The sequence below is a fragment of the Plectropomus leopardus genome, chromosome 16, assembly GCF_026936395.1.
Source record: "Plectropomus leopardus strain MGB_pleo_1.0 chromosome 16, ASM2693639v1, whole genome shotgun sequence".
NCBI classification, from domain to species: domain Eukaryota; kingdom Metazoa; phylum Chordata; class Actinopteri; order Perciformes; family Serranidae; genus Plectropomus; species Plectropomus leopardus.
The window spans coordinates 741553-760000 of NC_142191.1; the positions used below are offsets into that span (position 1 = coordinate 741553).

At 41.4% G+C, this 18448-nt stretch overlaps 2 protein-coding genes across 7 annotated transcripts in view; one reads left to right on the forward strand and one right to left on the reverse strand.

Annotated features, from left to right (window-relative positions):
* Nucleotides 1–2652: 2652 nt before the first annotated feature.
* mboat2b (membrane bound O-acyltransferase domain containing 2b) lies at nt 2653–12658 on the reverse strand. Its single transcript, XM_088089829.1, has 13 exons — nt 12387–12658; nt 10448–10593; nt 9837–9914; nt 9514–9609; nt 9319–9374; nt 9183–9237; nt 8810–8987; nt 7666–7858; nt 6740–6843; nt 6549–6613; nt 5817–5949; nt 5543–5694; nt 2653–4882 (listed from the first exon to the last, which is right to left on the reverse strand). Exons 1-13 carry the CDS (start codon nt 12474–12476, stop codon nt 4711–4713), a joined length of 1518 nt encoding a protein of 505 aa, XP_087945955.1. The 5' UTR covers nt 12477–12658; the 3' UTR covers nt 2653–4710.
* Nucleotides 12659–14212: 1554 nt separating this feature from the next.
* Nucleotides 14213–18448, forward strand: part of cep43 (centrosomal protein 43) — a 28912-nt gene continuing 24676 nt past the window's right edge. For 2 of the 6 annotated variants that reach the window (XM_088089820.1, XM_088089822.1), the window contains exons 1-4: nt 14216–14424; nt 15143–15196; nt 15310–15364; nt 17457–17545. In XM_088089820.1, coding sequence (XP_087945946.1) covers nt 14341–14424; nt 15143–15196; nt 15310–15364; nt 17457–17545 — 282 coding nt within the window. In that variant the 5' untranslated portion in view covers nt 14216–14340. Of the gene's footprint in view, nt 14425–15086; nt 15197–15309; nt 15365–17456; nt 17546–18448 lie in introns of all 6 variants that reach the window. The other 4 variants (XM_088089821.1, XM_088089824.1, XM_088089825.1 and 1 more) reach the window with 3 other exon arrangements.

Genomic DNA, 18448 nt, shown 5'->3' on the forward strand with positions numbered 1-18448 from the left:
CTGAAAACATCCATCAAAAAGACAATGAAATGACCTCAGTACGTAACTATACACTCATATATCAGTTATTTCGTTAGTCACCAAACTGTGGAAGGCATTTTGTCACTTTATTTTTTAATATTTAACAAGATAACGGTGACCAGATTTCGGAAATGACAACCCGAGACATTTCCAGTTTGACGGTCAATATTAATGGAATAAAAATAAATACATAAAAATCTTGTTTCACTTAAAAAATCACTGTTAAAACTACTACTACTACTACTACTACTACTACTACTAATAATAATAATAATAATAATAATAATAATAATAATTGGCAAAAAAACAAAACAAATTACAGAAAAAAAATGTCTTTTTTTTTTTTTTTTTTTACATAAAATTTTTAAAGAAAAATGAAATCGCCATGAAGGCCTGTCTCATATAGAGGCCCGCTCTGGTTACAAGCAGTCAATTTCTGTAATAATAATTATAATATATTAATAATAATTTTTATAATGATTAAAATATACTATTCATATCGAACTTTTCTTAACAAGTTTAAGAAAGAAAAACGAGGTAGCAATAAAACAACAATATTATAAAGGGCAAACAATAAAGTGATCATACATTAATATTGGAAAATATCTATAAAAGTAGTGTACAATGGCTGCAGATGGATGATAAAACCCAGCAAAGGCCACATATTAAATATTCATAAATACTTTCTGATGCCACTGACCTTATTGCACACATCTAACCACAAACACAACGACTTTGAGACAAGGAAAATGGGACGCAAATTTGTGAATCCTAAAATAAAGAAGGAATGTCCCACCGTGCTCTGAATCCATGACATTCTCACCCAAATCTGACCCAGTCCAACCCCACCCAGTCCAACCCGATCCAGTACTATCTGACCCAGTCCAACCTAACCCAGTCCAACCCCACCCAGTCCAACCTGACCCAGTCCAATATGACCCAGTCCAACCTGACCCAGTCCAACCCCACCCAGTCCAACCCGATCCAGTCCAACCCGATCCAGTCCTATCTGACCCAGTCCTATCTGACCCAGTCCAACCTAACCCAGTCCAACCCCACCCAGTCCAACCTGACCCAGTCCAATCTGACCCAGTCCAATATGACCCAGTCCAACCTGACCCAGTCCAACCCGATCCAGTACTATCTGACCCAGTCCAACCTGACCCAGTCCTATCTGACCCAGTCCAACCTAACCCAGTCCAACCCGATCCAGTACTATCTGACCCAGTCCAACCTGACCCAGTCCTATCTGACCCAGTCCAACCTAACCCAGTCCAACCCGATCCAGCACTATCTGACCCAGTCCAACCTGACCCAGTCCTATCTGACCCAGTCCAACCCCACCCAGTCCAACCTAACCCAGTCCAACCCGATCCCGTACTATCTGACCCAGTCCAATCTGACCCAGTCCTATCTGACCCAGTCCAATCTGACCCAGTCCAACCCCACCCAGTCCAACCCGATCCAGTCCTATCTGACCCAGTCCAATCTGACCCAGTCCTATCTGACCCAGTCCATTCTGACCCAGTCCATTCTGACCCAGTCCTATCTGACCCAGTCCAATATGACCCAGTCCTATCTGACCCAGTCCATTCTGACCCAGTCCAACCTGACTCAGTGCAGGCAGCCAGTCCCAGCCGCTCAGCGTTGCTGTCATTCCTTCACCGTCCTTGGATTTGGTCATTAGCAGCTGTGAGCAGTAAAATGCTAACTCATTTCCTGTGTCTCTGTGTGGGGCCCAAAAAAGTAAAGACACTGGAAACGATTTGTGCTCATTAAACTGTTGTCCTGCTTTTAGTAATATGTCATACCTGAAGACTCTGTTTAAAATAAAGCTGGAGGCTCGGCATGGAAAAATTAGTTTATTATCAGGATTTTATGGTCTGAGAAATAATAATTACTCATTAACAGCAGAGAGTCAGTCTTCTTCAGGGTCACTTAATCAGGGGTCAAAGTGCACAACGAGTGCAGTAAAGTGCAGGTCCAAAGCTGAGTCTCAGCCCGGACTTTCTCCAGGGGACAGCTGACGAAGCTGACCCATGTCCTTAGTCCTGGATGCCATGTTTTACAAATATCGCCAAATCTAAAATATATAAATACAAATAATTTTTTTGAGCCTCCCTGAGTGACCTGAGGAAAACACATTCAACGCACGTGATGTGTTCAAGGAACGTTAGCAATTTGAAAATCCAAAGATAATTTCTTTAATTAATCTTTTACAATTTCTGGCTGTGATTAATGGATTAATTTTGGCGATTATTTGCTTTGGCGGGCCACCAGGTTTGGAACCCATGTTTTCTGTAAATATCACCAAAATTTTCAATTGGAAAAAAAAGGCGAAATTTTAAAAGAAAAAAAAATCGCAAAAAACCTTTATACAGAGAAATTTGTTGAAATGATTGATGAATGAAGAATGAAGAAATTGTTAAAATAAAGTATCATACAGAAGTAGTATAGTATACGGAATAAAGTATTGCAAATATTTTGAAAAATCAACAAAATTTTAAAATAAAAGAAAATCACGCTTGATACCTGGCGAATGTGACGTTTGATTGGCGGCAGGAGAGGAGACCTGAAGCCGTCACACAGCTGATCGCACAAACATTAACAAACACAGATAAACACATGATGTCAAGTGTCAAAAAAATCCGAGTTTAATCACATCATTTACAAAAACAAACAAACAAACAAACAAACAAACAAACATGTTGTCCATATCAAACCTACAGAAGGTGGCTGGTTCGCTGTGAGAACATTAATATTTGTGAGTCAAACAATCTGCAGAGCCTCTAAATTCATCAGCATCATCCTCACTGAAAGTATCGAAATCATGTGGAAACAGGAGAAAAGACGGGGACACTGAGGACATTCTGCAAAGGAAACACGGACAGTTAGGGCTGGAAGATAAGAGTGAATCCAAACTTTTTCTCAACCAAGACTGGTGATATATAGGGACTAATCTTTATTTATCAGAGAAGGGGGGGGCATGAAGTGTTTGTCCCTGTTGGCAATTTGAAAGTCCAACAATAGTTTCTATTTTTACAGTTTCTGGCCCTGATAAATGGTGTTATTTTGTCAAGTTTTAATTAGGATAGCAGCAAAAATTTAAGAGAAACAAAAATCGGCAAAAAAGTTTTAAAGTAAAAGAAAAAAACCCACCCCAAATGTCTGATGAAAAAGACAAGTGCAAAAGAAAACGACACCTTGAAAATCACAACATAAAAATGTACAGAAAAAACGATCTGCAAAAAAGAAAAAAAAAGTTTAAAAGTTTAAAAGACAAATAATGGCAAAACTTTTCAAAAGAAAATAAATGGTCAAAAAGTCTAAAATAAACAAATAAAAATCTGAAAAGAAAAAAAACAAAATCCTAAAAAATTGCCAAAATGTTTCACAGAAAAAGAACAAAAAGTTTTCAAGAAAAAAAAAAGATGGTCAAAAGTCCTTAAAAATCAATAATATTAACAATAATTTTAAAGGAAGAAATATTCCTACAGCGGTCCGAGCTAAGCTCCTGCTCTCCACATATCTTCCATTAAAACTCACGTCTGTTAGGATTTACATAAATTAAATAAATAACAACTGGACAAAAACATCCACAAATGTAAACACATCGTCCTCGTCGACACTACAGTTAACACTCGTCCTTTTTCTCGTAAAACACAAGGCGACTGAGCGGAGGAATCATTGGCACTTTCTTCAAACTAATTCATACTGAGACGCTATGGGTTAATAGATAATAACACGATGACGGTCAGACGGTCCGGAGGAATGTGGACGAGAAAACATCTATTTCTTTGTTCATTCGTTTACTCGTTTTATGCACTAACTCACTGGCCTGCTCCCCCGTTCATCGACCTCCTCAGTCATCACTTCCTCACTCCGTCTCCTCTGAACTTTTCTTTAACCTGCTTGTGACACCCGCAAACGTAAAAAAACTATAAATGGAATAAACCACAAACGAAAAAACTACAAACGTAATCCAAATCTGCAGTTTTTAATGTAATAATCCCAAAATAATAAATTTCCTACAAACATATTACCAAATTTCCTGCAAATGTCCATAAAAGACATCTATATGGCATCCAGAAAAGACGTCCCATAGATGTCTTTTCTGGACATTTGCAGGAAACTTCATGTTACTTTTGTAGGAGTTCACTGCTGTTACGTTTGTGGGATCATCAGCCTTCATTAAAAGCTGCAGATTTCTATTACGTTTGTGGTTTTTTACGTGTGTGGGTGTTTCACTGCTTTCTTCCGTTCGTGTGATTGTTCAGTCAGTTTCCCGTTCATCCTTCATTTGTTCCTCCGTTGTTTCATGTATTTCTGCAGGAGGACGGTCCGCAGGTTTCTGACGGCAGAGCAGACTGATGACTGTCCGGGGCAGCTGCTGCGTACGAAGTTACAGTATGTATATGTGTGTTTATATGTGTGTCCTCCATCACTGCAGATTGATCCAAAAAATGTTGACATGTGTTTGTTAGTTTGAGTCCAAACGCTTTCCTGGCAGTCGCACTTCTTTATAGGTGTTGTGAGATCATCAGGTACGACGGCGGCCGTTTTATCGTCCTGTCGGTCCAAATAATACAGGTTTACCTCTCTGTACGGCGGACAGGAGGACGGTCCGTTCACCTCCTCGTCTTTCTGTACAAGTTTATGAAAAACAAAATGTCGGCAGGGTCCTCGTCCTCATGTGGTCTTCTCTTTCTGGCTGCAGTTGCAGTCTGTGGCCTCCGGGCGGCGCTGGACCGGCTCCTGGAAAACGCTCTTCTGCTGGTCTTTGAGGCGGAGATGTCGCGGTTTGACCGGCAGCGCCACGGCGAGCAGAACACAGCCGATATGGAGGCTGAAGTACCAGGATCTGCAGGGAGGACGGGACAGGTGAGGAGATCTCAGGTGAGCTAACGTCAAGTTTGAGTCAAGTGGAGACAGAGCAACTTTTTTAATGACATAGTGAATTTTTAATGACATTTCTATGACACACTATGTTAATCCTGAATTAAAGCTGACTTATTCAAAGTTAATCCTAAATGAAAACTGACTGACGCAAAATTAATCCTGAATTAAACCTGACTAACTCAAAGTTAATCCTGAAGTGATTAAAGCTGAAATAAATTAATCCCAAAAAGTTGTTAAAGATCAAGAAAAGTCTTTAATAACACTAGCTGTCTTTAATATATCCCCAAAAAGTCTTAAATAACTCAGATAAAATGTCTTATTCCCCAAAAGTGTTAAGCAGTCCAGAAAAAGTCTATAATAACACAAAAATATTTATAATATTCCTTAAAGTCTTTAATAACCCTGAAAAGTCTTTATAGTTTCCAAAGAGTGCTAAAAATCCCTGGAAACGTCTTTAATAACCCCTGAAAGCTCTTAATTATACTCAACTTTGTGAAAGACTTCTGTGTTTTTTAAAGACTTGTGAGGAATCTTCAGACTTCTGAAGATTGACAAAAAATTTAACCCAGGTTAAACCTGGGTTAAACCTGGGTTAAGCCTGGGTTAAGCCTGGGTCACTGACCTGTAGAACTTAATTGATGGACCCACGGACAGCAGGACGAAAGGCACCACCGTGTAGCAGATAGCGATCTGAGTGGCCGCCCACGTGATGACGTCATAGACCAGTTTGTGGGTCGGAGATTGGAGGAAGTGCGGTCGAACGTTATGTCTCACCTGAGAGAAGAAGATGCTAACGGTCATTTAGTTAGCTAACGGTTAGCAAAAACAGTCAGCTAACGGTTAGCAGTCAGCCAACAGTTAGCAGGGACAGCTAACGGTTAGCAGGGTTAGCTCACCGCTCTGGCAGCCAGCGTGATGACGATGCCCGTGAGGAAGGTGAGGTAGTATCCTGGATACGCTCCGTGCCACATGGCTGACAGGATGAAGGTGGCTGCTGTCGGGTGGTAGGGACATCGCTCGTAACATACCCTAGAGGTCAGAGGTCACACAGAGGGACGTCAGTATATTTCAGCAGATTTTCAGTCTTTGCTGAGACATAACGAGCAGCAGAGCTGACAGTTTGTGAAGCTTCTGTTGTTTTACGTTTATTTTCACGTACAGAGAAAACTGAAATGACACAGGGGGTTTCTACGTTTCGAGGACATGGGGGGCCAAGCACGGACCTCTGTAGGAAAAAGAAAAATCGCCAACATTTTTACAGCAAACAGGCCTTCCAAACCCAACCCCAAAATTGTTGGTGTTTTTTTTTCTTTAAAATTTTTAGTGATTTAAAAAAATGGCAATATTGTTATTCTTTTAAAAATGTTGCCATTTTTTTTTGTTTGTTTAATTTTTTAAAACTTTTGTAGACTTATTGTAGGAGCTGAGCTGGAAATTCACTGATTACACTCAAATACACAATCTGGACAAAATGCCCCAAACAGTCCGTAGGGGTTAATTTGTCCACCATCGACCAGTCGATTGTTTGAGGAGTTGGTCGAATTTCGTCTGTTGGGATTTTGAGTTGAAAACTGTCCTGGATTGTTCCTGCCGGCAGAAACAGTGAAACAGAGGAAATGAGTTCAGACCTTTTGAGCCAGTGAGCCGTCTGGATGTTCCAGTTGTCGAGGAAAACTTTGAAGCTGGTTGCTAACTGAAAGAAAACAGAAACACTTGAGCTGGATGAACAAAATCTGAGAAATCAAAAGACAAGGACAGAGGGATGAAATCAGAGACACTCGGAGAAAAGGACAGAGTGATGAAGGTGGACGGTCGTCACCTCGATGTTCAGGATCCTCAGGTTAGAGATGAGGTCCCAGCGAGGAGAGCCGTCACTGTCGTAACCGTTAAAGCCAAAACCGGCGGCATTGTTGATGGCATCAGCTGAGGACGGACAGAGATAACAAGGTGATGGACAGGTGAGACAGGTAGGACAGGTGAGACAGATGAGACAGGTGAGACATGCAAGACAGCTGAGAGAAGTGATACAGATGGGACAGGTGGGACAAGTGGGACAGGTGAGACAGGTAAGAGAATTGAGACAGGTGAGTCAGGAGTAACAGTTGACACAGGTGAGGCAAGTAAAACAAGTGAGACAGTTGAGACAGGTGAAACAGGGAATACAGGTAGGACAGGTGAAATGGGTAAGACAAGTGAAAAAGTTGAGACATGCGAGAAGTGAGACAGGACAGACAGGTCAGGGAAATGAGACAGGTAAGACGGTTGAGACCATTGAGACAAGTGAGACAGGTGAGAGAGGTAGGACAGTTGAGATAGTTGAGACAGGTGAGACAAGTGGGACAGGTAAGACAAGTGAAATAGTTGAGTCAGGTGAGACAGGTGAGACAGGTAGGACAGGTGAGACAGGAGTCAGTCCGTCGGTGTCCTGCGGAGGCGAGGCGCATCATAACAACATGTGGTCAGAGGTGTCCTCTGCTCCACCTGTAGCCACACCCACCAGTGATGTCACAGTGTCCTGCAGCACACCTGTGCATCACTGCGGACAGGTGAGGAGTCCAATAGAAGCAGGACTGGACACTGAGGATGTCTGATTGGACTTAGTCTTTTCTGTCCAGAAATCTGAGCGTGTGGAGAGACCTTGAGGACAAAGAGACTTTTTGACAGCTTACAGAAGACTGAAGGAAGACAAAGACACACTGAGACAACACAGAGACAGACAAGAGCAGAGAGGCGTGAGACACTCACCGAGCGTCCACACGAAGTAGTACTTGGGTCTGGTGGTGAGCATGGACAGGTACAGGTAGACCACCTGAGCGTAGAATGGCATGTTGGCGATGAAGTCGTCGTCGATGTTTCGCTCCACGGGGAAAACTTTACAGACGGACAGGAAGAGCAGCAGGCAGAAGAAGGAGGTGGCCACTTTACGGACCACCTCCACCTGAGGAGACACACACGGGGCTGCTGTCTCATCTCCGATAAAACCTGAGAGCAGTCTGTCTTCTGTCTTTAGTTTGTAGGTTTAGTTTTCTCTCTGCAGCTGAGTCATTGACATGAATATACGTATCAGACGGTATCTGCAGATATCAAATATTTACAACTTCCCTGCTAATCACTACGAGAAGCTTTAACCCTTTGAAAACTAGGAAAACTAACAGATATTTGAATTCTTTTATTCTTTTTGCCATCAGACTTTAAATGCTGCTGACAGCAGCAGGCCTAACTGATGGTCATGAGGGTCAGTAAATGTGGGGAGCAGCATGGTTTATGAATTTATTTTATTCTTGTCGCTGTATGTGTATGTTTTTGCCCATGCAGTGGTCTGTGTGTTGCTGCTGCTATGCTCCGGTTGTCCATCCGTTGATCCGTCGCACCGACAGAGCTGCGTTTGAATGCTGCTGTTGACTGTGTGTTTATACTGTCTGTGCTGTTTTGTGCGATTGGTCGACTGTAAACGGAATTGCCCTTTTGGGATAAATAAAGTTGTCTTGATCTTGAAACCTGGGAAAATTGGCAATGAGTGGTTTAACGAGAAATGACCCCAAAATGAGCCAGAAATTAGAAAAAAAAGTTTTTAAAAAAAAATATTAAATGTTTGTGAAAGGCGTCAGAACACAGAACAAGAAAGCTGCTGTGGATCCAGGTTTCAAAGGGTTAACAGTCTTAAAATCTTTTAAACTGTTTGAGCAGAAGGATGTTGCAGCGTCTGAAGGTAATATTTCATATTTCAGTATGAGTACATCCACAAGTTCTCAGATTTGAAGCATTCTTTAAGTAATTTCTTCTGCAGTGTGAATTTATGTTTCACAGTTAAAGATATAAAAATAAAGCTGCTGATATGAGTCAGGATGTTTCAGATGCTGAGTTTTGAGTTTGCGGTCGTGTGTCGTACGTTTGGCGACGGTTCGCTCTGCCTCCGCTTGGACTTCCTGTCGGTCTCTGGCTCTCTGTGGCGGCGGGGATCTCCCTCGATGAAGGCGATGTAGTCGTTGTAGGAGCAGGTGGGTCCGGCCAGGATCCCCATGAAGTTACAGTTGTAGCTGAAGTACTCGAGCAGACTGGGCATCCTCCTGAACACACACACACACAACCAGTAAGACTCTGCTCAACACACTGGTTTCTACACTGGGAGCTGCTTTCATCACATTCATCCGTCAGCTGCTGCAAAGCAAGATGTTAATAATACAATAAATGAAATAACTGGACGGAGTCTTAAACTGCACAGTCATATATCTGATCAAAGTATCCATGTAGCTGAAACAAACCTTATCGCCAAAATCTTCTGTCCTGGAGTCAGATGCTCTTCTTTTCGTGCCATTCCTGTACGAGACAAATAAAAATACGTGAGCAGAAATATCAGATATTCCAACAGCTCTGCGTGTCATCACGTTGTTATCTCACCGTCGTGGATCTCAAACGCCAGGCTGGTGATCTTCTGTGTGATCACCATCATCGGCCTGCAGAGACAACAGACGCAGGTAAAAACGAGAGACGACGGGTGTGAACATGATTCAGATCAAACAGACAGAGCCCGGACAAGGAGACGAGAATCAGGTGAGATTCAGGTGAGAATCAGGTGTGAACCAGGTGTCTCACCCTGTGAAGTCAGCAGAGTACATGCCGTAGTCAAAGACGTAGACTCGGGTGATCTGGCACAGACTCAGGTAGCTGAGAGCCACCAGGAGGCAGTACCTGAAAACAAGAACGACACGTTCAGTCACTGTGAGCCAGAACCTGCAGTTCCTCTGATGCAGTAAAAATTAGGCTAATTTTGAAATCTATCGCTTAAAAAACTCTTTAGAAAAAACAATGAATTAGTCGTTAGATTAGTCGAGAAGAAATAATCGATAGGTGCAGCCCAAGAGATATTCTTCACTGTCCGCTCACATTAAAATGACTTTTAACCCTTTGACGCTCACTTGTGCATGTGCTGGACTCCGGTCAGGATCATGATGCCGTAGGTGAGTCCGCTCTGAACCAGGAAGTGAAGGGCGTACCTGGAACAAACAGGAAGTTCAGTCAAACATCAGAGAAACAAACATTTATTACCTCTTTATTTTTCTATAATGGAAGAAATTAAAAGTATTGTATTTACACGATTAACACTTGAGTTTAGCCTCACTGTGTTTTCACGGTCGGACTTTAAGACTTTTACTGCGCTCACAGTATCTGCAGGAAACGTTCCCACATCACTGACTAATGTTACCTACAAGTTTAAATAATGTTTTCAAGAAAACATTTTAATCTGATGTTCAGAGAACGTTTCAAAGAATGTTCCTGTGAGGTTAAATGTGGAAATAAGAATATAAAGTGTTGTAACTCATGTAATCTTCAAGGTTTCTGCACATTATAACTGCTGTAACATCTCAGCATTTAACCTTCCAGGAACATTATTAGAAATGATAAACACCCTCAAAACGTTCTTTGAACATTAGATTAAGATGCCAATGTTGTGGGAACGTTTCCTAGTTGGTTTATAGTTAAATATATATATATATATTTACTTATTAATTTATTTATTTTTTCTCACCAGCCGAAGCAGAAGAGAGCGAAGTAGAGTCCCAGTAAAGTGGCCACCACGTGCCGGATGAAGGGACTGGTTTTACTGGGATGAAGGAAGAGACGAAACCAGAAGGCCGACAGCAGAGCGCAGAGCTGACACGCCACGAAGTTCACCTGCAGACGACACCGAGGGAGGAAAACACACCTGGACATGAATGACAGCAGGACCGTGTCTCGGGTTAGAGGACTCGGGGGCTTCGCCCGGACCTCTGTAGGAAAAATATAATGCTGATTTTTTTTCTCGTCTCGTAAAAAAGTTAAAATGAAAACAATAAAACCACAGAGACGCCACAGACAGAGGACAGGGGACAGACAGCATGTCTGCGTTGTTGTGTCGTCTGCTGTCTCTGTAAACAGAGAGAGTTGCAGCTTGTTATCGATGAATAATGAATGTGTGTGTAAACTGATGACAGAAGAGTCTGCGGCTGACGATCAGCTGATCACCTTCAGTCAGAACAGGTTTCACTTTCACACCAGCTGATTTACACCAAAAACACTCCGTAAAGACGTTTCCTGTTTAAAAAAACCTGTTGTCCTGACGCTGAATGTCTCTGTCAGTCAGCAGAGTTTGGTTTGTCCGTTCTGGGCTCCTATAGAAACAACATGGCGGTCTCTGTAGACGAGGACCTGCTTCCTGTGGCGATACAAACGCCTCATTCTGAGGTCACGGAAACACGACCACTGTGATTTTCAGACACTAAAAAAAACAGGCTGATTATATTTTATTCACTTTAAATCCTTTAACATACTGAGTTATTATTATTATTATTATTATTATTATTATTATTATTATTATTATTATTATTATTATTATCAGTTTCTAGCACATTTTTTGAATTTTCAGGTAATTTTCTTCAGTCATTCTGATTTCATTTGTGTAAAATCACTTTTCATATAAACAAAAGTGTGACATGAATGGCTTCATACAATAACACCACACACACACACACACACACACACACACACACACACATAAATACAAACAAGACTTTGTAATTAAGTAAAACATATAAAAAAAGAGTACTCATCTAAATAGAGGAATTGCTGCAATAACTGAGGAAACAGCTGAGGCAGGATAAAAACTGCAGATCGAAAGATAAAAATAAATAAATAAAATACAATAAATAATAGTAATAATAATTGGAATTGTAATAATAGATAAATTGTAAAATGCTCTGAACAGTAAATAAGAGGTAAATGAAACTATAACAGCACAAAGTACAATAAAAAACAACAAGTTAAAATATTAAAATAAAATAATAAAATGATATACCATGTAGTAAAACAGTAAAACAGGCTAACACGTTTAGTCAACTGATAAATTAAGTTTAATTACAAGCCAAACAAAAATGTGCGACCTTCTATAAGTTTTTACTGGTTTGTAGTTGATTTTGGGGTCATTTCTTGTTGCCTTTAATGTTTTTAGAGAAATCCAGCCTGCACGCTCAGCTCTCAAAGGGTTAACTGTTTAAGCTGCAGGTTTCACACTCAGCTGTCTGATTTCTGCAGATCACACTGGATCAGTTTTACTGATGTGATTATAACATCATATAATAAATGTTCTCATGTTATTACGGAGCCCGTTTGATTTCATTAACATCCTCCTTCATGTCATCACACACACACACACACACACACACACACACACACACACACACACACACACACACACACACACACACACACTGCTGCCATCTCATCTCACCGACGACACGAGACAAAAACCGTGTTTACGCTCCATCAGCGGCGGGCTGAGCTCCGGGACCAGGAGGCCTCCAGCCCGCCGCTCCGCCGCTCTCTGTCCGAGCATGTCGCTCTGTACGCGGTGTGTCTGAGAGGCAGCAGTCGGTCTCCGCCCCGGAGCTCCGGAGGCTCCGTGTGGAGGCTCCGGTCCCGGCGGGTCTTACCTGGTCCAGCGGCAGGTCGGTGATCTCGCTGACCGGCTGCAGCAGGCTGGACCCGGTGCAGGCCGTGGATCGGCTCTCCTCAGCGGCCATGGCTCCGGCTGTGCGGCCGGCTGTGCGGCTCCGGCGTCCGGCTGCAGCGGCTCCGAGGCGGCGGCGGAGGCTCCGTGATCCGCCGGCGGTCTGTCCGAGTGTCTGTGCGTCCTCCTGCTGCTCCTCCTGCTGCTCCTCCTGCTGCTGCTGCTGCTGCTGGGGATGATGGTGATGATGCTCCTTCCTCCTCTTCTTCCTGTTCCTCCTCGGTCTGTCTCCCCCTCCTCCCTCCGAGCCCCCCCTCCCCTTTCTTCTCCCTCTCACATCCATCTCCTCTGTTCCTCCTCCTCCAAGTCTTTTATTCTCTCCTCCTCCAAGTCTTTTACCCCCCTTTACTGCCTTTTATTCTCCTCCTCTTCTTCCTTCAAATCTTTTATTCTCCTCCTCCTCCTTACTGTGTTTTATTCTTCTCCTCCTCCTCCGTTGGTTTTCCTGATGAAGGGGTTTTGTCTCAATGGGCCCCTGAGCACACACATGTTGAGGCCCCCCACTCTGTAACAGTAGCAGTGCTGCTCCTGCAGACTCCGGGGCCCGGGGCCCGGGTCAGAGGGGCTGAGGGGCTGAGGGGCCTGAAAAATAAACTTTTCATCAATGACAACTTGTCAAGAAATGAAAAAAAAGTAAAAGGTTAGAGGACAATCGTGTAAATCAGCTGCGTAGAGATGATTAAACTCAGTTATCCTGTGCAGCAGGTGGAAATATGTGTTTAACTCTTGAGTTTTGCGTCTTGTTTAGATAGATAGATAGATGATAGATAGATATACTTTATTGATCTCAAAACTGAGAAATTGGGGTGTAGCAGCGCCATACAGTAAGAACAAAGAGTAAAGAGCAAACAATATTAATAGAATATAAAAGGAATACGCTTAAAAAACTAAAAACTAAGACTATACATATATACATATATACAAGTGTAAAGTGCAGAGTGACTGCAGTTGCAGAGGTACAGTAAGCAAAATTTGACCGGAATATAAGACAACCGAGAGTATCTGAATAAATAACATAAATGACATGGAGCTCAGAGCAGAGTTTAAGGAGCAGACAGAGGTGAGTTATTGTACAGGTGGATGGCTCGTGGCAGGAAAGATTTCCTGTATCTGTCCTTTCGACGGCGAAGCTGAATCAGTCAGAGTTTAAACTCTTTATTTTGTTCTTTTGCTTCATTTATCTTGTTCATACCGGCTTTGATTTCCATTTGCTGCTGAAATAATGCAAATCTGCACGTTATGGGACTAATAAAAGAATGATCTTATCTTTTCTTATCTTAAATCTTAAACCAAAATAGAAAAAAAGAAAAACATAAAAAAAACTATATTTATAATTTTTATAATTCTAGTTTTAAAATAATGCTACAGATTTTTTTTAATGTTCTTAAAGTATTTTTTTCTCTTTTTGTTTTTTCTTTTTAGTCGGATTTGTTCAGGTTTCAAAGGGTTAAATATGACAGGCCTGAGATTTCAGTCACATGTGACATATCGTGCTGTGCTTACTGATGGTTTTTTACACACACACACACACACACACACACACACACACACACACACACACACAATTTTTCGGTCATTTTTTGTTATTGCTTTTACTTTTTTTCTCGTATTTTCAGGTAAATTTCTCGTATGTTTTTTTTACTGGTTGCCTCGTTAAGCGTATTTGAAAAAAGAAATCAAACCAGTGTGCTCAGGTTTGAAAGGGTTAATTTCTTCTTCTGTGAATCTGACACTCCGTTGTGAGTGAGCCGATTTTAAACAGGAGAAGAAGAAGAAGACTTCCGGGTGGTTTGTTTTGGTTTGTTGTCCTGACAGCAGCTGTTAGCTTCAGGCTAAAACACTCAAATTAAAGAAATATAATTTTAAAGCAAACAAATATGTCAGCCACAGAGGACGACACCGAGCTGCGGGACCTGCTGATCCAGAATCTGGAGAATAACGGAGTCCTGAACAAGCTGAAGGTCCGCCAGAGTTTAATTAGCTAGGCTAGGCTAATGTTAGCCGCGCGGTTAGCCGCCGGCGGCCGGTGAAGTTTCCCGGTCACACCGGCGGTGTTCGGTTCAGGTGTTGTCATTCGTCCGGTAACGCGAACGGATTTGTTAACGGAGAGTGAAAATACGCGGATGTTTAGTGTTAACAGCCTGTTAGCCAAAATGCTAATGTAGCCGTGAGCTAGCTGTGCTAAAGCTGTACTTTTACTGCGTTTGAGTATTTTTACTTTCTTTATACTTTCACTGCTCCACATCTCAGAGCGGAGTAATTCCAACAGATCTACTAAACTGCACTTTAAAACTAGTTTTCACGTCTTTTACTTCAGTTAGGGACTGTAGTTTATGTATTAGAGGAGGGAGGTGTCTGTGCCTTTGATGTTTTTAAATATTTTTTAACGAATGAATATTGCTAAAATTCTTAATTTTAAAATGGGCAAAATGTTAAATAATAATAATAATAATAATAATAATAATAACAATAATAATATGTTATAATTTATTATTAAACATTTTACATCAATAATTTGAATTAATTAGTTATTATTATTGTTTAAATGTTATTTATTTTCATTTATTTATTTTTTTATTGGTGTGAAAGTTGAGAGTATTTTTGTTGTCATCGTCTTTTCCAGATTGTCTGTCTCACCTGTCTGTCTCACCTGTACGTCTCACCTGTTTGCTCCTGCAGGCAGAAATGAGGGCTGCAGTGTTCCTGGCCATGGAGGAGCAGGACAAACTGGAGGTAAACTCTGTCCTCATGTCTCTCTCTGATGTCTCATGTTGACTTCAGGTCCTGTCCTCTGTCCTCATGTCTCTCTGATGTCTCATGTTGACTTTGTTTTTTTGTCCTTTCAGAATAAAACTCCACTGATTAATGAAAACCTGAAGAAATGTCTCAACACTAAAGACGGTGAGTCCTTTGTCCTCTTTTATGTGTCTCGTTTTGGAGACGATTTCAGCTTCAAGCTAAAAATAATAAAAATATTCTCAGAAAATTACCTGAAATTAGCAATAAAACGAAAGTAAAAAAAACAATAAAAAAGGAAATGACCCGGAAAAATGCCCAAAAAATAAAAATCATAAATATTCTGTAACACATGTTAACCAGATAAAGATCATCAGAAATACAGTTTTCTGCGCTGAATGATATATTTGTTTTAACGTAAAAAAAAGTTTGTGTCTGGCCTTCCTGAAAATTTAAGCTGAATGAATTTGACAAATTAAATAATTACAAAATAACTTCAGTTTGGTTTTATTTTTATTTTACCAGTTTTATGCTTGCTGTCTTTTGTTCATGTTTTCAACAGAAATGAAAGCAATCCTCTCGGTTTTAAAGGGTTAAATCTTGTGGAAAAACTGAAGTGGCTCCAGGTTTCAGAGACGTGTTGTAGTCCATGTTGGTGTCCACAGGGCGGCGCTGTGAGCTCAGTGCTGAAACCCTCAGAGCTTCACGCGTGGAAAAACCTAAATACTAAAAGAAAGAGATGATCAGTAAATCCTTTTGGACCATCGTGTTTATAAATGAATATAAATGAATATTTCAGTTCAAACTGATAAACTTTACTGGTTTTTGTCTGAATTTGATGCTGCAACATGTTTTTATGATTTCATGATTTAAAAAAATACCAGTTTAGAACATTTTCATTTGTCATTTGATATTTTCAGCTTCTAAAATCTCAGAAAAAAAGTTTATTAGATTTAGTTTTGTTTTCAGATACAAAAATATGCTTTGAGGACGTCTGTCGGGCTCTTTTCACTGTTTTATTTTGGTAATTTGAACCATTTCTTTTAGGTTTCATTCGTCAGCTTTATTTGTAGCTGATTTCATACAGCAGGGAAATTCAAAGTGCTTTACAGAGCAATAACATATAAAAACAATAAAGGATACAGATTTACAATTAACAAGAGATGAAATTTAAAAGGTAAAAATAATTACCAAATAATTAAAACATTTAAATAATAATCAACATTAAAAACAGCAAAAGTGCAAGAGGTGCAAAAATACAAAAGATACTTCAGAGAGATAATTTCACTTACAAGATTTGTTATTGATAATAAATAAAAATCGATAGGACGTATGTAGTGCTTTAGTAAGTAAAAAAAGAACACAAAATATGGAGGTTATGAGTATAAATGAAGGAAAACTTCACCGTGATCATTAACCTTCATCTCTCTGAACCTGTGGGGTCAGACATTAACCCTTTAGGGACTGTTTGTCTCATTTTAGTCTCTTTTCTTCTTCATGTTGTGATAATTGTGTCTGTGTTCGTGCATTTGTCCTAAACGTAGTCCAGATTGTGAAAATATGTATTTGTTTTCATCCAAAATCAGAGTGGCATCATACAAGAAAACCTGGCATTTAAAGGGTTAAAACTCAGAAAACGCATGAATATTTGATATTTATGGTCAGGACTGATGTTGGCTCAAAGAAATGAACTCAGTGAAAGTAGGTAATAATACCTAGAAAGTTTCTGCAGAGATTTTGAAGGGCGTCTGCCGCTGAGCCAAGTTCTTCCTGCGTTTTGATTTTAGTAAGGAGCCGCTGAGGTGTGTGAGGGGAGGAGGGGCCACTGCCCGACCACGTACTGGCGGCAGCAGGTAGTACGCAATAAGTAGTAAATAGTACGTAGTAAGTTCACTGGTTAACATTTCCTAACTGGCATCTTCAATTGGCCACAAGGGCCAATTAAGGGCCCCCTCAACCTGAGGGGCCACAGGGCCCAATCAATGGCCCACATGTGGCCCCTTCAGTTAACCATGACTGACGAGTGGACAGGTGGACCAGCATCACTTTACATGGAAAAGTCAGGCGCTGAAAAAAATCACATTAATGTAGAATATTTTTAAAGCTTGATTGTGAAAAGTGGATTTTGTGTGCGGTGTGAGTGATATTAAAGCGGGCTCTCAGGGGTTAAACATGCTCAGCGAGAGCTGAGGACGTCCTGTGGTTGACAGGTGTCCTCTCTGACTCGGCGTTGTGTCCTCTCTGGTGTCCCCTGCAGGACGCCTGGTGGCCGGTCTGATCATTGACTTCCTGCAGGTGTTTAACCTGGACTTCAGCCTGGCCGTGTTCCAGCCCGAGATCAACATGGTGAGTCATGTGACCTATGTGACCTCAGGCTGAGTCACGTGACCTCAGGCTGAGTCACGTGACCTCGGAGACGGTCTGCGGGCGAGAGTTTCTCTGATCCTCTTCCTGTCTGCTGGTTTCTGTTTCTCTCCTTCATTCACTCTGTGACTCGTCAAGTTTCTCTGGTGTTTTCGGGTCAATAACTACAGATGACGTCGTCTTCGCTCTCCTGATGGTTTATCAGAGACCCTCAGCCGGCTCCTCCGGGGGCCTCCGGGGGCCTCCCTCTGGGGGACCCCCTCTGTAAAATGACAATCACAGCAGCTCCACAGCTGTCTCTGGAGCCTCATTCCTGCCTGCTAACATCTGGCTTTTTAATGTACAGTCAGCATTCACACCTGGGTCACACGATCTGCAGTAGATTCGGGTTCGACGGAAGCACAACACCCGCATGAACGCGGTAATTTCAGCTGCTTCACCGGCGCGATGCAATGACACGCCTTCGCTAATTTTTGTCCGTGTCCTCCAGAGCAGCTAAAACACGGACTCAAACACGACTTAACGAGTAAGAGAGAAATAACGAGAAGAAACCGCTGAAACGCTTCCAAAGACCTCTGATCCTGCTGCTGCTTACCTGCTTACCTGTTTACTTGCTTACTTGCTTACCTGTTTACTTGTTTACCTGCTTACCTGTTTACCTGCTTACCTGTTTACTTGTTTACCTGCTTACCTGTTTACCTGCTTACCTGCTTACCTGCTTACCTGTTTACTTGTTTACTTGCTTACCTGCTTACCTGTTTACCTGCTTACCTGCTTACCTGTTTACTTGTTTACTTGCTTACCTGTTTACCTGCTTACCTGCTTACCTGTTTACCTGTTTACCTGCTTACCTGCTTACCTGTTTTCTTGTTTACTTGCTTACCT